The sequence below is a fragment of the Ranitomeya imitator genome, chromosome 5, assembly GCF_032444005.1.
Source record: "Ranitomeya imitator isolate aRanImi1 chromosome 5, aRanImi1.pri, whole genome shotgun sequence".
Taxonomy (NCBI): domain Eukaryota; kingdom Metazoa; phylum Chordata; class Amphibia; order Anura; family Dendrobatidae; genus Ranitomeya; species Ranitomeya imitator.
Window position 1 is genome coordinate 106,086,206 of NC_091286.1, and position 24,826 is coordinate 106,111,031.

Below are 24,826 nucleotides of genomic sequence, written 5' to 3' on the forward strand. Positions count from 1 at the left end.
GACACAGATCTACAACAACTGTTAAGAAGAGACTTTGTGCAGCAGGCCTTCATGGTAAAATACCTGCTAGGAAACCACTGCTAAGGACAGGCAACAAGCAGAAGAGACTTGTTTGGGCTTAAGAACACAAGGAATGGACATTAGACCAGTGGAAATCTGTGCTTTGGTCTGATGAGTCTAAATTTGAGATCTTTGGTTCCAACACCGCGTCTTTGTGTAACGCAGAAAAGGTGAACGGATGGACTCTACATGCCTGGTTCCCACCGTGAAGCATGGAGGAGGAGGTGTGATGGTGTGGGGGTGCTTTGCTGGTGACACTGTTGGGGATTTATTCAAAATTAAAGGCATACTGAACCAGCATGGCTACCACAGCATCTTGCAGCGGCATGCTATTCCATTCGGTTTGCATTTAGTTGGACCATCATTTACTTTTCAACAGGACAATGACCTCAAACACACCTCCAGGCTGTGTAAGGGCTATTTGATCAAGAAGTAGAGTGATGGGGTGCTAAGCCAGATGACCTGGCCTCCACAGTCACCAGACCTGAACCCAATCGAGATGGTTTGGAGTGAGCTGAACCGCAGAGTGAAGGCAAAAGGGCCAACAAGTGCTAAGCATCTCTGGGAACTCCTTCAAGATTGTTGGAAAACCATTTCCGGTGACTACCTCTTGAAGCTCATGAAGAGAATGCCAAGAGTGTGCAAAGCAGTCATCAAAGCAAAAGGTGGACTACTTTGAAGAACCTAGAATATAAGATATATTTTCAGTTGTTTCATACTTTTTTGTTAAGTATATAATTCCACATGTGTTAATTCATAGTTTTGATGCCTTCAGTGTGAATTTCCAATTTTCATAGTCATGAAAATACAGAAAAATCTTTAAATGAGAAGGCGTATCCAAACTTTTGCTCTGTACTGTAGGGTTGAGCGAAACGGGTCGTTCATTTTCAAAAGTCGCCGACTTTTGGCAAAGTCGGGTTTCATGAAACCCGATCCGACCCCTGTGCGGGGTCGGCCATGCGGTACGCGACTTTCGCGCCAAAGTCGCGTTTCAATGACGCGAAAAGCGCCATTTCTCAGCCAATGAAGGTAAACGCAGAGTGTGGGCAGCGTGATGACATAGGTCCTGGTCCCCACCATCTTAGAGAAGGGCATTGCAGTGATTGGCTTGCTGTCTGCGGCGTCACAGGGGCTATTAAGGGGCGTTCCCGCCGACCGCCATGTTACTGCTGCTGATCTGAGCTTAGGGAGAGGTTGCTGCCGCTTCGTCAGAAGCAGGGATAGCGTTAGGCAGGGTCCATTAACCACCAAACCGCTTGTGCTGTAGCGATTTCCACTGCCCAACACCACCTTCGGTGTGCAGGGACAGTGGAAGCTACATTTTTTTTTTTTTCCCCTCAGCGCTGTAGCTCATTGGGCTGCCCTAGAAGGCTCCCTGATAGCTGCATTGCTGTGTGTACGCCGCTGTGCAAACCAACTGCTTTTTTCAAAGCACAAATCCTCTTGTTCCTTCCTTTCTGCACAGCTATCTTTTTTGTTTGTCCACACTTTTTATTTAATTTGTGCATCAGTCCACTCCTTATTGCTGCCTGCCATACCTGGCTGAGATTACTGCAGGGAGATAGTAATTGTTGGACACTCCCTGTTTTTTTTTTTGTTTGTTTTTTTTGTGGGAGATTAAGATTGACATTTCTGCTAGAGTGCCATCCCTGTGTGTGCCATCTCTCACTCAGTGGGCCATAGAAAGCCTATTTATTTTTTTTGCTTGATTTGGGTTCTAAAATCTACGTGAAAAAAATCACTACATCAATCAGTGGGAGAAAAATATTGGCCTCAGGGCTTGTGTGCCACTCTTGACTCCTGTGTGTGCCATCTCTCAGTCAGTGGGCCATAGAAAGCCTATTTATTTTTTTGCTTGATTTGGGTTCTAAAATCTACGTGAAAAAAATCACTACATCAATCAGTGGGAGAAAAATATTGGCCTCAGGGCTTGTGTGCCACTCCTGACTCCTGTGTGCATCATCACTCACTCAGTGGGCCATAGAAATCCTATTTTTTTTTTTTTTTTGCTTTATTTGGGTTCTAAATTCTACCTGAAAAAATCAATAAATCAATCAGTGGGAGATTAATATTGGCCTTTGGGCTTGTGTGCCAGTCCTAAGCGTGCCATCTCTCTATCTCAGATAGTGGGCCATAGAAAGCCTATTTATTATTTTTTTATTGGGTTTATAAATTTTCCCTGGAACAAAAAAAAAAGTGGGAGATTAATATTGGCCTCTGGGCTTGTGTGCCAGTCCTGAGCGTGCCATCTCTCTCACAAATAGTGGGCCATAGAAAGCCTATTTATTTTATTTTTTTTTGGTTTTATAAATTCTCCCTGAAAAAAAAAGGGAGATTAATATTGGCCTTTGGGCTTGTGTGCCAGTCCTAAGCGTGCAATCTCTCTCTCTCTCAGATAGTGGGCCATAGAAAGCCTATTTATTATTTTTTTTATTGGGTTTATAAATTTTCCCTGGAACAAAAAATAAAAAGTTGGAGATTAATATTGGCCTCTGGGCTTGTGTGCCAGTCCTGAGCGTGCCATCTCTCTCACAAATAGTGGGCCATAGAAAGCCTATTTATTTTTTTGGTTGATTTGGGTTCTAAATTCTACCTGAAAAAATCAATAAATCAATCAGTGGGAGATAAATATTGGCCTCTGGGCTTGTGTGCCACTCCTGACTCCTGTGTGCGTCATCTCTCACTCAGTGGGCCATAGAGAGCCTATTTTTTGTTTTATTTGTTTTATAAATTCTCCCTGAAAAAATCATTTTTATTTTATTTGGTTTCTAAATTCTTCCTGAAAAAATCAATATTTTTTTTATTATTTTTTTTTTCTAACGTCTCCCTGAAAAAAAAAAAAAATCAAATCAGTGGGAGATTAATATTGCCCTTTCCGCTTGTGTGCCAGTCTTGACTCCTGGGTGTGCCATCTCTCTCTCTCTCTCCAATTGTGGGCCATAGAAAGCCTATTATTTTTTTAGCTTGATTTTGGTTCCAAAATCTACCTGAAAAAATCACTACATCAATCATTGGGAGAACAATATTGGCCTCTGGGCTTGTGTGCCACTACTGACTCCTGTGTGCGTCATCTCTCACTCCGTGGGCCATAGAAAGCCTATTTTTTCTTTTATTTGTTTTCTAAATTCTCCCTGAAAAAATCATTTTATTTTATTTGGTTTCTAAATTCTTCCTGAAAAAATCATTTTATTCTATTTTTTTTTCCTAAAGTCTCCCTGAAAAAAAAAAAAAAAATCAAATCAGTGGGAGATTAATATTTACATTTGTGCTTCAGTGACAGTCCTGCGTGTGTGGCATCTCTCTCATTTGTTGCCACCAACAACAGAGTGTGTAACATTGTGCCTGATTTTCGTTGTGGTCTCACTCACCTGTAAAGGGGTAGCTAAATCATACTGAAGTTATAGCTCACCGTGTAAGTTGTGTGACAGCAACAAATACCGTTAGTTTGGTTACATTTTTAAAACAATGAGGAAGTCTGGTGGAAGAGGTCGTGGCCGGGGGCGTTCATTGTCAGCTGGTAATGAGGGTAGTGGTAGTGGTGGAGCATCAGCTGGTCGTGGGAAAAAAAATATTGCACCTAAGTCTGGAGCTGTGGAGCCAGGTTCGTCGTCTGGCTACACAAGGCCTCGAACGCTCCCTTTTCTGGGAGTAGGAAAACCGCTTTTAAAGCCGGAGCAGCAAGAGCAAGTTTTGGCTTATCTTGCTGACTCAGCCTCTAGCTCTTTTGCCTCCTCTCGTGAAACTGGTAAATGTCAAAGCAGCGCGTCGTTAGTGGATGTTCACGGTCAGGGACAAGTCGCTTCCTTGTCCTCTTCAGCAAAAACAACAACAGAGAAGAATGCAGCAGGCGACACAACGGGTTACTCCATGGAGCTCTTTACACATACCGTCCCTGGCTTAGAAAGTGAAGCAGTTAACAGTCCATGCCCATTACAAGTTGAATCTGACATGGAGTGCACTGATGCACAGCCACAGCCAGACTACTATGCTGGTCCTTTGACTCAGACCACAACATTGCCCTCGCAGGGTAATGATCAAGAATCAGACCCTGATGAGACTATGTTGCCCCATCACGAACGCTGTACCACCGACCGACACGGTGACACAGACGAAGTTGCACACGAGCTACAAGAAGAGGTAATAGATGACCCAGTTCTTGACCCCGATTGGCAGCCATTGGGGGAACAGGGTGCAGGCGGCAGCAGTTCTGAAGCGGAGGAGGAGGGGCCGCAGCAGGCATCAACATCGCAACAGGTTCCATCTGCCGGGCCCGTATCTTGCCCAAAACGCGTGGCAAAGCCAAAACCTGTTGGAGGACAGCGTGGCCATCCGGTTAAAGCTCAGTCTGCAATGCCTGAAAAGGTATCCGATGCTAGAAAGAGTGCAGTCTGGCATTTTTTTAAACAACATCCAATTGATCAGCGCAAAGTCATCTGTCAAAAATGTTCAACTACCTTAAGCAGAGGACAGAATCTGAAAAGTCTCAATACAAGTTGCATGCATAGACATTTAACCACCATGCATTTGCAAGCCTGGACTAACTACCAAACGTCCCTTAAGGTTGTAGCACCCTCGGCCAATGAAGCTAGTCAGCAACGCAACATCCCTTCCGGCAGTGTAGGGCCACCATTTTCCGCACCACCTGCAGTATCTGCGCAGGTTTCTTTGCCAGGCCAAAGCAGTCAGGGTCAGGGAATCACCAGTTTCGTAGTAGGAAACACTGCATCTAGGGCACTGGCGGCAACAATACCATCTACCACCGTCTCTCAGTCTGCCATGTCCACCGGCACCCCCGCTAGTTCCACGATCTCCAGCTCTCCAGTCCAGCTCACCCTACATGAGACTATGGTTAGAAAAAGGAAGTACTTAGCCTCGCATCCGCGTACACAGGGTTTGAACGCCCACATAGCTAGACTAATCTCGTTAGAGATGATGCCCTACCGGTTAGTTGAAAGCGAAGCTTTCAAAGCCCTGATGGACTACGCTGTACCACGCTACGAGCTACCCAGTCGACACTTTTTTTTCCAGAAAAGCCATCCCAGCCCTCCACCAGCTTGTTAAAGAGCGCATCGTCTATGCACTCAGGCAATCTGTGAGCACAAAGGTGCACCTGACAACAGATGCATGGACCAGTAGGCATGGCCAGGGACGTTACGTGTCCATCACGGCACACTGGGTGAATGTTGTGGATGCAGGGTCCACAGGGGACAGCAAGTTTGGGACAGTTCTGCCTAGCCCACGGTCTAGGAAACAGTTGGCTGTAGCCGTTCGCACCCCCTCCTCCTCCTCTTCGTCCTCCTGCAGAAGCGAGAGCTCGTCCACAGACCGCAGTCGCACAACCACTCCATCCGCAGCTGCCACTGTTGCACACCAGGTCTCCCATTATGGGGCAGCTACTGGCAAACGTCAGCAGGCTGTATTGGCTATGAAGTGTTTGGGCGACAACAGACACACCGCGGAAGTTCTGTCCGAGTTCTTGCAGAAAGAAACGCAGTCGTGGCTGGGCACTGTAGATCTTGAGGCAGGCAAGGTAGTGAGTGATAACGGAAGGAATTTCATGGCTGCCATCTCCCTTTCCCAACTGAAACACATTCCTTGCCTGGCTCACACCTTAAACCTGGTGGTGCAGTGCTTCCTGAAAAGTTATCCGGGGTTATCCGACCTGCTCCTCAAAGTGCGTGGACTTTGCTCACATATCCGCTGTTCGCCCGTACACTCCAGCCGTATGCAGACCTATCAGCGTTCTTTGAACCTTCCCCAGCATCGCCTAATCATAGACGTTGCAACAAGGTGGAACTCAACACTGCACATGCTTCAGAGACTGTGCGAACAGAGGCGGGCTGTTATGTTTTTGTGGGAGGATACACATACACGGGCAGGCAGTAGGATGGCAGACATGGAGTTGTCAGGTGTGCAGTGGTCGAAGATTCAAGACATGTGTCAAGTCCTTCAGTGTTTTGAGGAATGCACACGGCTGGTTAATGCAGACAACGCCATAATAAGCATGAGCATCCCCCTAATGCGTCTGCTGATGCAAAGTTTGACGCACATAAAGGATCAGGCGTCTGCAGCTGAGGAAGAGGAAAGCCTTGATGACAGTCAGCCATTGTCTGGCCAGGGCAGTGTACAGGACGAGTTAGCGGGCGAAGAGGAGGAGGAGGACGAGGAGGATGATGGGGATGATTATATTTTTAATGAGGAAGCTTTTCCGGGGCCACTGGAAATTGGTGGCGCGGCAAGGCCGGGTTCTGGTTTTTGGAGGGACACAAGTGACGTGGATTTGCCTGAAACTGCCCCTCAACCAAGCACAACCGCAGATTTGAGAACTGGAACTTTGGCCCACATGGCGGATTATGCCTTACGTATCCTCAAAAGGGACACACGCATAACTAAAATGATGAACGATGACGATTACTGGTTGGCCTGCCTCCTTGATCCTCGCTATAAAGGCAAATTGCAAAATATAATGCCACATGAGAACTTGGAACTAATATTAGCAACCAAACAATCAACTCTTGTTGACCGTTTGCTTCTGGCATTCCCTGCACACAGCGCCCGTGATCGTTCTCACACGAGCTGCAGGGGCCAGCAGACCAGAGGAGTTAGAGGGGCAGAAATCAGAAGTGGCGTTGGCCAGAGGGGTTTTCTGACCAGGTTGTGGAGTGATTTTGCTATGACCGCAGACAGGACAGGTACTGCAGCATCAATTCAAAGTGACAGGAGACAACATTTGTCCAGTATGGTTACAAACTATTTTTCATCCCTTATCGATGTTCTCCCTCAACCGTCATTCCCATTTGATTACTGGGCATCAAAATTAGACACCTGGCCAGAATTGGCAGAATATGCATTGCAGGAGCTTGCTTGCCCGGCAGCTAGTGTCCTATCAGAAAGAGTATTCAGTGGTGCAGGTTCAATACTAACAGAAAAAAGGACTCGTCTGGCTACCCAAAATGTAGATGATCTAACCTTCATTAAAATGAACCACAACTGGATTTCGAAATCTTTTGCCCCACCTTGCCCGGCTGACACCTAGCTTTCCTATGAAAAGGTCTTGCCTGTGGACTATTCTGAATGCCTTTTCCAATCTCGTAATTTTCTGCACCTGATTGTCCAGCATACGACATGTTTACACCTCACTAAATGGCCAAACTCCCCACACGGGGCCGTGGTATCGACACTTGGCGACAGCACCCGTGAGAGTGCAGTTTGTCTGAAGAGGTGGGTGAGCCCGCTTTTGGTCGACGGCACTGCCACTGGGTCCCTCCTAGTACAATAAAGTGTCTCTGGCGGTGGTGGTGCGCACCCAACGTCAGACACACCGTTGTAATATGAGGGGCCCTGGGCCTGTACCGCCGGCCACAAGACAGTTTCCCCCCACCCCAGCTCAAACAGTGCTCTACCACTTGCAAAATTATCTCACAGCTCCACCAATGTTTAGTCTATGCGCTGACATCCTTCAATGCCTGCCACTGACAATACCATTGTATTGACATTTTTGTTATGTTAGGCCTTCGAAGCCTGTCTGCGGCCACTCCTTCCACTAGGCCTCCACTGACCACACCACTGCTGCCCGTGTACCCCTGGAACCAATTTAAAATTGCCTACAGCCAGCCCAATTTTTTTATTTTAGGCCTTCGATGCCTGTCTGCGGTCACTACTTCCACTAGGCCTCCACTGACCACACCACTGCTGCCCGTGTACCCCTGGAACCAATTTAAAATTGCCTACAGCCATGTGTTATTATTTTAGGCCTTCGATGCCTGTCTGCGGTCACTCCTTACAATATGCCTCCACTGACCACACCACTGCTGCCCGTGTACCCCTGGAACCAATTTAAAATTGCCTACAGCCAGCCCAATTTTTTTATTTTAGGCCTTCGATGCCTCTCTGCGGTCCGTTCTTTCTACTACTACTACACTGACCAGGCCACTGCTGCCCGTGTACCCCTGGAACCAATTTAAAATTGCCTACAGCCATGTGTTATTATTTTAGGCCTTCGATGCCTGTCTGCGGTCACTCCTTCCACTATGCCTCCACTGACCACATCACTGCTGCCCGTGTACCCCTAGAACCTATTTATAATTGCATAGAGCATCCTTTTTTTAATAGTAGGCGTACAAAGTCTGTCTGCGGTTCACTATTGAACTTGTCCTCCACTGCCCAGAGCACTGCAGCTTGTGTACCCCTGTAACTTTTTTCTGCTGCAGTGAGCCACATTTTTGGTTTGAGTCCTACTACCTGTGTCTGTCTGCGCCACTCAATTCAGCTGTGTTCCTTTGAAAAAAGCTGAGCGTCAATAGTCTTGTTTTCAGCCTCTAGGAATTTTAAAACTGCATTGGGTGTACAACTTTGGTAGGGCCTACTAACGGTGTCTGCCTCCCCAAGGTGTTCCCCAGGTTTCCTCTCCATTGCTTCAATCTTCATGCTATCGTTTAGTAGTTGTTGGAAACTACGCTGCATTAGGCCTACAAATTGGGTATCGGGTGTAGAGAGATGGTGTGTTCCACTCCAAGGTGTTCTCCAGGTTGCCTTTCCTGAGCTTCGATCTTCTGGCTCTCGTTTAGTAGTTGTTGGAAACTACACTGCATTAGGCCTACAAATTGGGTATGGGGTGTAGAGAGATGGTGTGTTCCACTCCAAGGTGTTCTCCAGGTTGCCTTTCCTGAGCTTCAATCTTCATGCTCTCGTTTAGTAGTTGTTGGAAACTACGCTGCATTAGGCCTACAAATTGGGTATGGGGTGTAGAGAGATGGTGTGTTCCACTCCAAGGTGTTCTCCAGGTTGCCTTTCCTGAGCTTCGATCTTCTGGCTCTCGTTTAGTAGTTGTTGGAAACTACACTGCATTAGGCCTACAAATTGGGTATGGGGTGTAGAGAGATGGTGTGTTCCACTCCAAGGTGTTCCCCAGGTTTCGTCCACATTGCTTCGGTCTTCCGACTCTCGTTTAGTAGTTGTAGAAAACTACACTGCATTAGGCCTACAAATTGGGTATGGGGTGTAGAGAGATGGTGTGTTCCACTCCAAGGTGTTCCCCAGGTTGCCTTTCCTGAGCTTCAATCTTCATGCTCTCGTTTAGTAGTTGTTGGAAACTACGCTGCATTAGGCCTACAAATTGGGTATGGGGTGTAGAGAGATCGTGTGTTCCACTCCAAGGTGTTCTCCAGGTTGCCTTTCCTGAGCTTCTATCTTCAGGCTCTCATTAAATTGTGGTGAAATGGAACAACTGCATTTGGCGTACTAGTTGGTTTGGGGCCTACTATCGGTGTCTGCCACTCCTTGCTGTTCTCCTCCACTGAACAAAGCTGTGCCGCCTGTTTACTACGGTTGCCAATTTTGAACTGCATTTCGACTACTTACTGATTTGGGCCTACTCTCTGTGTCAGCCTCTCATTCCAGTTGTCCTCCACTGCAATGCCCCTGGTTAGTCCTGTGTTACCAATTTTGAACTGCATTTAGCCAACTTTATTCTTTGGGCCTATATCTGTGTTTCCTCCTCATCCTGCCCATTGCCCAGCCAGTGATAGATGAGTCTGCTGGTACATTGACCCATAACGCAAAATTCCCCGTGCACGCTACACAGCAAGATTGTGACCCTGCTGAAAGTCAGGTTCCTCTTCCCGCATACCATACCACCTTACACGGGGACAAAGAGGAAGGTGCAGATGAAAGTGCAGGTTCCTTCATCAGGTGGGGGGAGGAATACTAGTTGGCGACGTCACTGGCACAGGGCCTCTCATAGTACGCAAAAGTGTTGCTGCCGGTGGGAGGCGCCCCCGCCGTGCAAACACACCGCTGTACTTTGAGGGGCCCTGTGCCAGTGCCAATGCCAACAAGTGGGCCCCCCTGCTTGCTCAGGATCACAGCACTTGCAAAGTTTAAATACTTACCTCTCCCTGCTCCACTGCCGTGACGTGGTCCAGATTTACTGGGCCCACTAATTACTTGAACCAGCCCTACCCCCCACAACTTTAGCCAAATGACCCCCAATTTCAAATGCCTTCCAATTATTATAAGGTAAATTACGATTGACAAGCTTCTTTAACAAGAATGGATGTTTTTGCCATTAAAATGGGCAGTGTAGGTGTTTTCCTGGCCTCCACTCACTGCCGACTATGCTCCCCCATTGACTTGCATTGGGTTTCGTGTTTCGGGCGATACCCGACTTTTCGCGATAATCGGCCGATTCCACTCGACTCGACTTCTAAGATAGTCGGGTTTCGCGAAACACGGCTCGACTCTAAAAAGGTCAAGGTCGCTCAACCCTACTGTACTGTATATGCTGACCTGATCCCAGGCTGTAGAACCACGTGTGATTTCACCAGATAAATATGTAACAAATGGAAGGTTTGTGGTCTATGTCCACACTGCCTGGTGGTTGGCTACACTTCGAAACTCGTAGAAAAATAATAAACTTTTTTTTCATTATCTCCAGCATTTGATGTTCTTGATCACCTGGCAGCGCGGATACAGACCACAAACTTTCTATTTGTTAATTATTGGAGATGTATTATTACTCATGCAAACAAATAGAGCGAGACATGGACACATTTGACCACACAATGTGGTCTCATGTACTCTTGCTCGCCTCCACAATAAGGGACAGACCAACATTCATAAATTCTAGTTTTGTATGTGAAGTAGATTACAATATATATATATTTTTTATGTTTGTACAGACGTTTACAGCTTGGTGCAATTCACATTTACGAAAAGCTGGGACAGAGATCGAGAACATTGAAGAGGATTTCAGAAATGGACTGAAATTAATGCTCCTACTTGAAGTTATCTCAGGTCAGCGCCCTTTCATTTCAGTATGTTTGCTTTCTAATTTAGCCCCCTTAAAAATCTTAGATTTAACAATTTATTTCTGACAAAGCTTACACTCTTGGTTTAGTCATCATTGTGGGGCAACACATTCTATGAAGTATATGACACACTGGATCGTTTAGACCTGGAATGTCCAATCTTTCATGGTCCATGGTCTACATTATTATTCTGAATCACCCTTATAAACAAGAATAAAACACCATAAATGTCTGTTAGATTCCATCTATAGGGGTCCGACTCCCACCAATCTGAAGAACAGTGGAATCCTTCTCTAATCTGAAGAACAGTGGTCTCTTTCTCCCCCAGTCAGAACTTCAGATTAGAGTAGACCATACAAAATGTGGCTCTATCCTTTGTAGATAATTAATTTTTTTGGTAACAGCCTATCATTTCTTAAAATCCATAAACATCAACAGAGAGAGATAAGCCCATGCATAGCCAGCTCTACAACTGATATACCCCATTGTCCTGATATACATGGGAGCAAAAGATGGGAAATAGTACACCATACATACTTTCCTATCCCTCAACTGATGTTTATGCCATTCCTCTTTTCTCTGACACGGAAACCCCAGGGTCACACTAGAGAGGAATACGGACGTTTGAGAGGCGCAAAAACAACACATTGCACACTGACCAATGTTTCTCTATGGGGCAGCTCCTATCTGCTGTATATTTCTCAGCCTTATTTTACGGGCTGAGAAAATCGCAGCATGTTGCGTTTGTCAGCGTATTGCACAAAAAAATCCGCCAATGAAAGTCTATGGGGGCGAGAAAAATACGGATTACACATGGACCATGCTTGTGACTTGCGAGAAATACGCACCGATGTCCTATAGAAAAGCCGGTAATTCAGTGCGGTGTACAGTAAAATCACACTGACAGGTTAGAATAGATAAAATAAATGTCTACACATATATATATATATATATATATATATATATATCTATTCTATGTGTGTCATTGACACACGCACACATATATATATATATATATATATATATATATATATATATATATATATACATATATATATATATTTATATTTAAATATATATATTTATATTTAATACAGAGCTAGATAGCAGAAAAGCCAGTAATTCAATTGCCGGCTTTTGTTATATCCTTATCAAACCCGACAGGATATGAGACAGTAAACCATTTCGTATCACTTTTTTTACATATTCCTCACTATTCAGAAAGAGTTTATGCGCATCACCGCAAGTCTACGAAGCTACGTTCCCCTGCATTCCATTCATTCCCCAGTTTTTACAGCCAGGGGCAGCTGCATTAGCAGGCTCCTGGTTGTAAAATTATTTAAGCCCTTCAGATGGATTTACATCGTGGGACATGACTGTACGGCGGACAGGTATGGGATATTGTTGCTTTTTTATTTTCCCTTTTTTTCAGATGACAAGGGTCGTAAGTTGGATTGAGCGCACAATAAAGATGTTAAAACCCCATGTGTATTTATTGCATTAAAATACTTTATTCATAGTGTGTGTGTTTATTTAACCCTTTATTACTACTGGATTAATAATGGATAGGTGTCTCATTGACATCTCTCCATTATTAACCAGGCTTAATGTCACCTTACATTAGCAAGGTGACAATAACCCTTTATTACCACATATCCCACCGCTACTTGGGAGTGGGAAGAGAGTGGCTAAGTGCCAGAATAGGCGCATCTTACAGATGTGCCTTTTCTGGGGTGGCTTGGGGCAGATGTTTTTAGCCAGTGGGGGCCAATAACCAATAACCATGGTCCCTCTCTAGGCTAATAATATCTGCCCTCAGTCACGGGCTTTCCCACTCTGGCGGAGAAAATTGCAAGGGAGCCCACGCCAGTTTTTTCCATGAGTTAACCCTTTATTTTAACACCTAGAGCTCCCAAATTTTGCACACAGACACTTCTTACATTATTAGTGAGGAATATGTAAAAATATAAGGGATTTGAAATGGTTTACTGTATATAAACCATGTCTCATATCCTGTCGGGTTTGAGAAGGAGATAGCAAAAGCCGGCAATTGAATTACTGGTTTTTTTCTGCTATCTAGCTCTGTATGAAATATATATATATATATATATATATGTGTCTCACTGACATATACTGTATATATATATAGAGAGAGAGAGCGCCCCCAAGGGCTAGGGGAACTCTGTACCGGGTCCTTCGGTTCTCAGGGGGATGTCACGGTGGCTGACCCGGTCCGTGGCCCTCGGGAGGTCCGTGTAAAAGGGAAAGGTCTTTAAAGGGGAAATGTTCGTGACGCCACCTGTGGTATTCGGTCAGGGTGACTGACGCTGCTAAGGGGTCCGCTTGGGTGATGTTATGGCAGCTAGATGGTATACCTTCCCACAGGTGAAGTATGTCCCCAGGGCTTCCCAGTGTGTAGATGGTGAATGGTGTAAGGCGCAGTGAAGAACGAGGACACAAGGTTGCAGTCTCTTTACCTTTTTACTGAAGGCTTCGGCATCCACAGTCCAGAGCACCAGATCACAGTGCAGGCAGAGTCCGGCCGGTTTGGAGGTAAATCCAGAGTCCCCTTATCCAGGTGGAAATCAGTAGCCTTCCTCTAGCGCCTGGGTGTTGTAGTACCTTATTGCTGAGTCTCTCATAAGGTCCTCACAACTGTTGTAGATGTTCTAAATGTTATGTCTCTCTCTCTGTCCCCCAGATGGATAGGACAAACCCGTATGACCGGTGGCGTGAGGCTTTTTACAGGGACTCTATCATGCCCTGGCCCCTCGTGGGTGCCACCTTGCCTCCTGGGTATAGGGCGGATCAGTAACTTGCAATTAGCTGTCCTGCCGGTCTCTGGAGCAAGGCATAAAGGACTGTTGCTCCCTCGGTGTTCCGGCTACCGGGATCCTGTGCCTCAGAAGGAAGCAGCCTGTGCAGGGCAGAACTCCTTCTGGTTTCCACTCCTTTTGCTATGACTTCTTTCTCACTCTCTAGAATACAGTTCTCTGTTCGTGTCCTTTCTTAGGAACTGCCGCACGTGGGGCAGGCGCAGCTCCGTGACCTTCTGTCCAGGCCTCTGACAGGATCCCATCCCTGTCAGGGACCAACTACCTGAGCCGAAGCTCAGCCAGCAACTGCCTAACTTCCTATCCAGGCCACCAGTTTTACCTAAGAGTGAAGAGTGCCCTAATAAATAGGAGCATAGCTCCCCCTGGTGGACTGGAGTATGAAATGTGTTGTATGTTTGTGGTACCTGGTAAAGAGATCTCCTTTATTGCCTCCAAACGTAACATCACTCCCCCTAGAGGAAAATGATATTACTGCAATGACCAGGACACTGGGGCGCTGCATATACATATATACGAGGGGCGATCCAAAAGTAATGATAATCAATACTAAACACAATGAATATAGTCAAAAAATAAATTTATTTTTCTACATAGTCTCCTAACAAGTCTATACATTTAGTCCATCTCTTTTCTAAACTTAGAATTCCCTTCGAAAAAAAAATTCTTGATCTTGACCCTCTCTTCGATCTGCCAATACAACTTCTTCAACTTTTTCCACGTTTTCTTCATTGAGGGACGTGGATGGGCGTCCTTCACGATGGTTATTTTCCGTCGATGTTCTTCCCAGCTTAAATTCTTTGGCCCAGCGTGCAACTGTGGAATATGGAGGAGAAGAGTCCCCCAATGTTTCCACCAAGTCGCTGTGTATGTCTTTGGTAGTCATTTTTTTCAAGCAGAGGTATTTGATGACAGCTCTGAGCTCGTTTTTTTCCATTTTGATGTTCACTCCTCGGCAGTTCATATTCAAATGAATGTAGCTACCGGGAATCGTGGTCTATTTAAGTAAAAAAAAAATCCTGGACTAGTGGGTACCTAAGAGAGAAGAAAACATTTTATTTTAATTTCTGTGTGCAATAGAAATAACCGATTATCATTACTTTTGGATCGCCCCTCGTATATATATATATATATATAGACTGTATATATGTTTTCACGAGTATTTGAGCCCATGGATCCATTCTATGTCCATTTTGCAAGCCGTCAAGAAAATCTCGCCATACGGATGCCATACGGATGTTTAAATGCGCAAAATACACAGCCATACCTTGCCTACGGATGACATACGGATCACTGTTTAGGGATCATTTCTGCATATTTGGTCTGTAAAAAACGGACCATATTTTTATACATTGTGTGTGACTCCAGCCAAATACATATGGAAAATACAAATTTGCATCCACCCCAAGCAAATTTTTCTGTGTCTAGATTGTTAGGCACAGTGCAGAATAGCTTTGTGGGTCACAAGCTGTATACCTCTGGGTTAGACAAAGCATCCATGTAGTTTCTTTGCAAATTTTGACAACTAAAATCTGCAGATGATTGAATGTCCAGTATTAGTTAAATGTTTCCTGAAGGTTGGACAAACGTTGCATCATTTGTACAAGCAAACACGGAAAACTTTGTAACATGTTAATCTCCTTATAACTTTCTCCACATATGTGCCCATTTTTATCCTTCCTCTGAACTTATAATTTAGTCTGAAAAACTGCTACAATCCATCCCACTCAAAAACAAAATGAATTGTTAGCTCACAGAGATCAGATTACAGTTGCTTATTGAATTCTGTGGAGAGTGGACAGGGAAGGAGCAGATTGAAAGAGAATAGACGAAAACCAGAGCTGGATTCACAGCTACACTACTCAGTAGTGCTATATAATGTCCTCCAATTTGCTGCTGCCCCTGAACATATGCCATATAACGACAGAGGAACAGGAATCTCTCATGTCTCTGTGTATTGAAGACATCATAACAGCTAATCTTCAGCCATCCACTGGCTCAGACACAACTACAAATTAAAAGGAGAAAACTCAGGACAAGTCATATAATAGACATAAAAAGTGTTATTCCTCGTGTACGCAGACAACAGTTTTTTTCTGAAAAGTTACTTGAAGTGACACACAAGCCTTAACTATACCGAACAAAGCTTTCATAGTGGCTCGGATGGTATAACATACCGTAGCTAGGTGTGTGTAATACTGCGTCGTCATTGGCAAAGTTTCATTACAAATCCCAATCCTGTCTTACTTTCTTCCCACAGGAGAGAGGCTGCCAAAGCCAGACAGAGGCAAAATGCGTTTCCATAAGATTGCCAATGTCAACAAAGCTCTGGACTTCATTTCCAGCAAAGGAGTAAAATTGGTTTCAATAGGAGCAGAAGGTAATTTCACTATGTTTTAAACTGCAACCCAACAAAGAAATGCAAATCATATCATCGCATATCATATGTTCCCTTGTCCAAGGATTTACATCCCCAAGTTCAAAACATGACATGTGAAAATCATACCGCCTTCAGCATTTGGATGATGCAGACATAAAACACGACTTGCTGCCACTGTGGGCTACTTTTCACACTGGAGCTCAGGAGGAAGTTGAGAAATTTTGACAGTAATCATATTTCCAACTTCTTTTTTCATTTTTTTAAAGTTTGCAACATTATTTAAGGCACTGCATCATATGTATTTGAGGAGCTCCGAAACCTGTTTTACATATGTAGGGCTAAAATCACCTTCACTCAGCCATAAAGTTAAAGGGTTAATCCCATCTTCAAGAGCCTATCCCAATATTTAGTAGGTGTAATAATTATAATAATATTAGCGAATTCCTCCAATTAGAAAAGTAGTATAGTTATCATGATAAGCTATATTGCTTACCCCATGTGCAGGGCATTGCAGTAGCTTAGGTATCCATGTAACGACCACTAACCACAAACTAACAGTTACTATATTATCAGTCGTAACCATGGATACCACACCTACTGCAATGCCCTGCACATGGGGTAAGCGACATAGCTTATCAGAAGAACTATACTACATTTCTAATTGGGAGTATTTGCTAATATTATTATAATTATTACACCTACTATATATTAGGATAAAATCTTGGAGCTGGGAATACCCCTTTATGTAAAAATATTCTGAAACCTTGCAGTTGCCATTACTTCACCCATAGTGGCTAGACTGAGATTCTTGCCCTGTGACTGCTAAATGCCACAGTTGCTTTGTTTTAATGAGCGTTACCATGGCTAGCTGCAGAAATGAGCTAGTTCACGGTATTATTATTATTAACTATTATTGTTTATTATTATTATACATTTATATAGCGCCATTTATTCCATGGCGCTTTACATGTGAGTAGAGGCAAATATAGACAAGTACATTAAACATGAGCAAAAAAAAACCAAGGCACACAGGTACATAAGGAGGGAGGGCCCTGCCCGAGAGGGCTCACAGTCTGCAGGGGATGGGTGAGGATACACTAGGAGAGGGTAGAGCTGGTTGTGCGGCAGTTCAGTAAATTGAGGATCACTGCAGGCTGTAGGCTTGTCGGAAGAGGTGAGTCGTCAGGTTCTTTTTGAAGGTTTCTACGGTAGGCGAGAGTCTGATGTGTTGGGGTAGAGAGATCCAGAGTATCGGGGAAGCACGGGAGAAGTCTTGGATGCGGTTGTGGGAAGAAGAGATGAGAGGGGAGTAAAGAAGGAGATCTTGAGAGGATCGGAGGTTACGTGAAGGTAGATACTGTGAGACCATGTTGGAGATGTATGGAGGAGATTGTGGATGGCTTTGTATGTCATTGTGAGGATTTTGAACTGGAGTCTCTGGGCGATAGAAAGCCAGTGAAGGGCTTGGCATAGGGGAGAGGCTGGGGAGTAGCGGGGAGACAGGTAGATTAGTCAGGCACTTGAGTGTAGGATGGATTGTAGTGGTGCCAGAGTGCTAGAGGGGAGGCCAGAGAGTAGGAGGTTGCAGTATTAAAGGCGGGAGATGATAAAGGCATGCACTAGTGTTTTTGTGGTGTCGCGGTCAAGGAATGAGCGGATCTGAGAAATATTTTTGAGTTTGAGACGGCAGGAGGAGGCAAGGGCTTGGATATGTGGCTTGAAAGAGAGAGCAGAGTCTAGGATCACCCCGAGGCACCGGGCGTGTAGGACTGGGGAAAGTGAGCATCCATTGACATTGATGGATAGGTCTGGTGGAGGGGTAGAGTGATATGAGGAAAGATGATGAATTCTGTTTTATCCTTGTTCAGTTTTAGAAAGCGAGCGGAGAAGAAGGCTGAAATAGCAGACAGACAGTGTGGGATTTTGGTAATTAAGGAGGTGAGGTCAGGTTGGATAGGTAGATCTGCGTGTCATCGGCGTAGAGATGGTACTGGGATTCTATGAGTTGTCCCAGACCAAAGGTGTAGATGGAGAAGAGTAGTGGTCCTAGAACAGAGCCTTGAGGAACACCGACAGACAACGGGTAAAGTGAGGAGGTGGCGTGGGGAAGGGAGACATTGAATGTTCGGTCTGTCAGATATGATGAGATCCAGGATAGGGCCAAGTCTGTGATGCCAAGAGATGAGAGGATCTGAAGCAGAAGTGAGTCGTCCACAGTGTCAAAGGCAGAAGACAGGTCCAGGAGAAGGAGGACAGAGTAATGTCGCTGGCTCTTGGCAGTTAGTAGGTCATTGGTGACTTTAGTAAGGGCAGTTTCGGTTAAGTGATGGGGTCAGAAGCCAGATTGTAACCGATCAAAGAGGGAGCAGGAGGAGAGGTGGGATGACAGTTCAAGATGGACGTGTTGTTCCAGTAATTTGTAAGGGAGAAGAGATATCGGGTGATAGCTAGAAACAGAGGATGGGTCGAGGGAGCGCTTTTTGAGGATGGGTGTGATCTTGGCATGCCTGAAGGATGAGGGGAAGACACCTGTTGTGAGTGAGAGGTTGAAGAGGTGTGTTAGGGTTGGGATGAAGACCGTCACAAGGTTAGGGATGATTTGGAACCGGAGTGGGTCGAGCGTGCAGGTGGTGAGGTGTGATCTTTACAGGAGGGCGGAGAACTGGTCTTCTGCCATGGTGGAGAAGCTGTTTTTGGAGGAACAGGGCTGAGCAGCTAAGAGGGCCATTGGGCGCTGTGGGCCAAGGCTTTCTCTGATTGTATCAATCTTCTGTTTAAAGAAAGAGGCAAAGTCTTCAGCAGAAATGAGAGGGGAGGGAGGAGGTGCTGGGGTACGGAGTAGAGAATTGAAAGTGTTGAAAAACTGTTTAGGGTTGTGAGACAGGGAGGATATGAGAGACGAGAAGTAAGTTTGATTTGCGGCAGTGAGAGTGGACTTGAAGATGGCGAGGGACTGCTTGCATGCAGTGAAGTGGTCGGCAGAGCGAGATCGCTTCCATCTCCGCTCAGCGATCCTGGAAGCCCATCTCCGTTCTATGGTGAGGCTGGTCAGCCAGGGCTGTCTGTTGAGTGTACAAGTTTTGCTATGCATGAACGGGGCGGCCGAATCAAGTGTTGCCGTTATTGTGGTGTTATAAAAAGTGGCAGCAGCATCTGTGTCATGAAGGTAGGCTATGTCTGTAAGAGGGAGAAGGGACTCAGAGAGTGATTGTAAGTTGAGATGTTTGAGATTTCTGCAAAGGGTGAGTGAGTTTGTGGAGTAGTGGGGATGTCAACAGAGAGGAAATGAAGTAGCCAGGTGGTGAAGTGGTCGAGAAAGTATGAGATGGCTAGTTCTGGGGGGTGGTAGATGATAGGCAGCTGGAGGTTGGAGGGGGAATAGTTGCGGGCGGAGTGCACCTCAAACGAGGAAAGAGTAGCGGAGGGTGGTAGCGGGATTGGAGTAAAGGAGCAGGCGTCGGACAGGAGCAAGCCAACCCCTCCACAACGTTTGTTGCTGGGGTGAGGGGTGTGAGAGAGGTGGAATCCACATAGGACAGTGCAGCTGGAGAGGCTGAGTCAGAGGGGGTGAGCCAGGTTTCGGTGTTGCCGAGGAAGGAGAGTTTGTTGGTTATGAAGAGGTCATGGATTTGTTTGTTGTAGATGGAGCGTGCGTTCCATAGTGCTCCCTGTAGGGGAACCAGGGGAGTGGGGGCTGGATGAATGGGTATGAGGTTGTCATGGTTGGGAAAACATGGAGGGGATCGTGGCAGGAGGTTAGAAATGAGTGAGGGGATGTGTTGAGAGGGGCGGGGATTTGGGGATACATCGCCAGAGATGAGGAGTAGCAGACAGAGCTTTAGAAGGTGGGAGCAGGATAGGACATGATGCGACCGTGTTTGTCTGGAGAAAAAGGATTGTATGTGGAGTAACAGTTCTGAGAATAAGATGAGATGACTGGGGAGTATTGAGGGGGAAATGACTAGTTCTTTACTAGGTGGAGGGATTGCAGGAGATTGTAAGAAGGTGAGTAGTATGGGGGTGAAAGAGAAAAGAAACCGAAACATTGTAGAGGTTTGGTATTCTGTTAGGCTAGGTTCACATTGCGTTTACAGCAGCCCGTTCAACACATACGTTAACGGGCCGCTGTAAACGCAAGTGCCAGTATGGCAGCACGCTAGCAGAGATTGAGCATCTGCTAGCTCTATCTGCGCTAGCGGTGACAGACCCGGAAACGCTGCAGCCCGTGTCTCGGGGTCCGTCACTCAATGACGGCACATGGCTAGCGCACGCCCATAATGGGCGTGCGCTAGCGATGTGTCCGACATTGTATTCAATGGCGGCGTTAACGGACTACGTTACACCGCGTTATGCCACGGTGTAACGTAGTCTGTCTAACGGACGAGATGAACGCAATGTGAACCCGGCCTTACCTTACAGTCAATTCCAGTCTAATTCAAAGCACTTAGTACTTAATTAGTACTTAAGGCACCAATACCTATTGTGTTAAGTTACTCTGCAAGCTGCTATCACCTTGTCGGGTCTTTGTTCCCGTCCAGTTAAACCTGTACCAGTACTAGTCCTATGTACCTATGCCAGCCTAGTCGGAATCTGTACCTCGAGCCTGAAAACACATCTGTGGTACCTGAACTTGAAACTGCTCAGATGGTGGCTGAACCTGGAACCGCTCCGATGGTATCTGAAGTTTAAACTGCTCCGGCGGTACCTGATCCAGTACATGTGCTTGATATCCTGTCACATTTGAACCAATTCTAATAGCCATCAGAATCTGGTCCCGCCTTGGACTCTGAGTCCGTTTCTGCTGTTGTGCCCTTGGGGTCAACGGCCGCTGTACCGGTATCTGGCACTTGGCATCCACCTGTGGCTCAAGTCTGATCATACCATCCGGGGGTCTAGTGAAAACCCAGGTGGTTGCTTAGTTAAGCCCCTTCAGGCTCTCACTGGTCTGTGGCGCAGTGGGTCCATGATCCACCAGCATGACAGCATAACTCCCTGAGCTGACCTTAGAAGGCCTTGAGTGATCATTTTAAGGGTGTTTTCTGGGTTACCACAGTAACCAAACGCTTACTTGCAGAAAAGGAATCGGCGTTAAGGAATGGTACCAAATCTCAGCCAGGACAGGTGAGTAACATTCTTGAAGCAAATGAATGACCAAGAGGTCATTTTATTTGCTCATTCACCAGTCAGTTGTTCCCTGACTTATACCTATCATGAGGACTGGAAGGTCAGGTATGTTTACATTACACTAATTCTTGGGTAAGAAAAGTCTGGAGTGGAAGATCGAGTGATTATATCACACAGTTCCTGAATTACTGTTGTGAGTACAATATACAAATAAGAAGTGCCCATAGTGCAATTACGGCACATCACCACGAAAAGTTAAAGGTCGCATTAGTTATTCCCACCAACGGCTGTTGTGCTTCATGGACATCAGTGCTGCTCTAACCCATTGGCCCCTAACAGAGGTATCCTCCAGATTTCGTACAGGTTTCCAATTTACCAAGAAGCCAGTGAGGTTATCAACTGGCAATGTTGCTCTAAATAACACCAAGTTCCTTCTCATATTCCAGTTTAAGTTCCATATTAAGTGTGTTGTCTTAGGCAGATTGATTCATGCATTATGGTTGTACAGTATCTATACCCATTCCCCTATATGTATGCCTCAGTTGAACTTGATGAACATCTGCTTTTAACAAACATATTAACTGTATGATAAAAAAAAAGATTTACAGAGAGATGGATATTGATTTAGGACAGGGGTCCCCAACTCCAGTCCTCAAGGCCCACCAACAGGTCATGTTTTCAGGATTTCCTTAGTCTTGCCCAGGTAATAATTGCATCACCTGTGCAATGCAAAGGAAATCCTGAAAACATGACCTGTTGGTGGGCCTTGAGGACTGGAGTTGGGGACCTCTGATTTAGGAGACTCAACTTGGTTTTAGTAATCAGCCTTAGTCTATCCTTGCTGACCAAGAACGATATGATTGTACAGTATATGCACATGAACACTGATTTTTAGATCTCCATGCTATATCTTTATGTTTATTTTCTAGAAATTGTTGATGGAAATGTGAAAATGACACTTGGTATGATCTGGACAATCATTCTTCGTTTTGCTATCCAGGACATATCCGTAGAAGGTAAGTCGTTTGTTTTTAAAGCGATTTACTTTTATTTCCTTTTCATTTATTCTATAGTATTAGGTGCATCAATTTCTAATTATATGTCACCCACTCTACAGTGGAAGGACAATATGATATACAGCTCTGGCAAAAGCTAAGAGACCACCACATCAAAACCCTGTCATGGGCAGCCCAATCTCCAGACCTGAACCCCACTGAAAACCTCTGGAATGTAATCAAGAGGATGATGGATAGTCACAAGCCATCAAACAAAGAAGAACTGCTTACATTTTTGTGCCAGAAGCAGTGTGAAAGACAGGTGGAAAGCATGCCAAGACGCATGAAAGCTGTGATTAAAAATCATGGTTATTCCACAAAATATTGATTTCTGAACTCTTCCGGAGTTAAAACATTAGTATTGTTTCTAAATGATTATGAACTTGTTTTCTTTGCATTATTTGAGGTCTGAAGCACTGTTTTTTTTTTATTTTGACCATTTCTCCTTTTCAGAAAAAAATACAAAATTTATTGCTTGGAATTTTGGAGACATGTTGTCAGTAGTTTATAGAATAAATGAAAAAAAATTACATTTTTACTAAAAAATATACTGTAGGGATTTCACTCACTCGGGTGCGACGTCTGAGACTCAGGAGGCACGTTTCTTGAAAAGTTCATAGGGTTTATTGCATCATAAACCACGTGGCGAAATAACAGAAAACAAATAGCCTTTGGCTCAGGAAAAGAAAAACAAATGTCCAGTCCTTCCGGCTCAGCCCTGGAGCCTTGACACACTCAGGAGGGTTTCACCTCCTCACATATCTATCTGTGTTAAGCATTAGGCTTTCTTTTATATGTCTAACCACACCCAGAACCCATCACATGACCAGACATGTGGTTGTGACATCACCACAGGTCCTGAAACACATATAGGTAGCTATGGTTACATCACAGCAGCAAGCCATCTATAAGACACATATCTCCCATCGATTAGACATCCTTTAGCCACGCTACATACCTCCCCCCTCTGCCTAAAGCCGTGGGGCTTGGCACTTTCCCCCACTAGACAAGGGATTCTTGACAGGGCATCAGCATTACCGTGCAGCTTTCCGGCCCTATGTTCCACATGGAAACAGAAGTCCTGCAGGGCTAAGAACCAACGCGTGACCCTAGCATTTCTACCCTTCGTTTCCCTCATCCACCTAAGTGGGGCATGGTCGGATATCAGTCTAAATTTACGTCCCAGCAAATAGTACCGTAATGTGTCGACTGCCCATTTTATGGCCAAGCACTCCTTTTCAACGACTGAGTAGTTCTTTTCAGACGAGGACAGCTTCCTACTCAGATAGAGAACAGGATGCTCCTCTCCATGTAGTTCTTGGGAAAGGACTGCTCCCACCCCAACATCTGAGGCATCTGTCTGAAGAATAAACTCTTTCTTGAAGTTTGGGGCCATCAGAACGGGTTGCTTACATAAAGCCTCTTTCATTTCTTGGAAGGCTGAATCTGTTTCTTCGGACCACTTAACCATTACTGATTTTGTCCCTTTTAGCAGGTCAGTCAGAGGCGCCGCCATTGTGGCGAAGTTTGGGATGAACCTCCTGTAATATCCCACGATTCCCAGGAAGGCTTTAACTTGCTTCTTGGAAACTGGTTTTGGCCATGTTTGAATTGCCTCCACTTTACTGATTTGGGGTTTTATTTCTCCATGACCCACTATGTATCCAAGGTACTTAGCCTCTTCTTTACCCAATGCACACTTCTTCGGGTTTATTGTAAATCCGGCCTCTCTTATAGCATCAAACACCGCTTGGACTTTCTCCAGATGACTCTCCCAGTCCGGGCTAAAGATGACGATATCATCTAGGTACGCAGCAGCGTATGCCTTGTGGGGTGCAAGGACTCTATCCATAGCCCTATGGAAGGTGGCCGGAGCTCCCTGTAGGCCAAATGGCATCCAGACATACTGGAAGCATCCATCTGGTGTAGAAAACGCCGTCTTCTCCTTGGCTTCCTGTGCCATGGGGATCTGCCAATACCCCTTCGTCAAATCCAAGGTGGTTATGTACCTGGTGGGCCCAAGCCTTTCGATGAGCTCATCAACGCGGGGCATGGGATATGCGTCGAACTTGGAGACCTCATTCAACTTCCGATAGTCGTTGCAAAATCTCCACTCCCCATCAGGTTTTGGGACCAGGACAATTGGGCTCAACCAACCGCTCTTGGATTCCTCAATGACTCCAAGCTTCAACATACGCTCCACTTCCTTGGAGACTATTTCTCGACGGGCCTCAGGAATTCTATAGGGCTTCACGTTCACGCGCACATGGGGCTCTGTCAGGACCTCATGCTCTATGACCTTCGTGTACCCAGGCAACTCGGAAAACAGGTCCCTGTTTTTCTGGAGTAACTCCCGACATTGCTGTTTCTGGGACTCCGATAGCGTCTCCGCTATAGTAACCGCTCCAACCTCATCTTCTGGGTTGCTTAACAACGATGGAGTTACTGTCGGCTCTCTATCTTGCCACGGCTTGATAAGGTTGACATGGTATACTTGGAATGGTTTCCGTCTTCCTGGTTGGTGAATTTTATAGTTTACTTCACCAAGTTTCTCGATGACCTCAT

General features: G+C 45.4%; 1 protein-coding gene across 2 annotated transcripts in view; it reads left to right on the forward strand.

The window, feature by feature from the left end:
- The window catches only part of ACTN2 (actinin alpha 2), a 113,207-nt gene that overhangs the window by 22,586 nt on the left and 65,795 nt on the right, over positions 1–24,826 (forward strand). Inside the window, exons 2-4 of one of the 2 annotated variants that reach the window (XM_069769006.1) lie at positions 10,740–10,854; positions 15,963–16,082; positions 22,136–22,222. In XM_069769006.1, coding sequence (XP_069625107.1) covers positions 10,740–10,854; positions 15,963–16,082; positions 22,136–22,222 — 322 coding nt within the window. Of the gene's footprint in view, positions 1–10,739; positions 10,855–15,962; positions 16,083–22,135; positions 22,223–24,826 lie in introns of those variants that run through there. The other variant, XM_069769008.1, reaches the window with a different exon arrangement.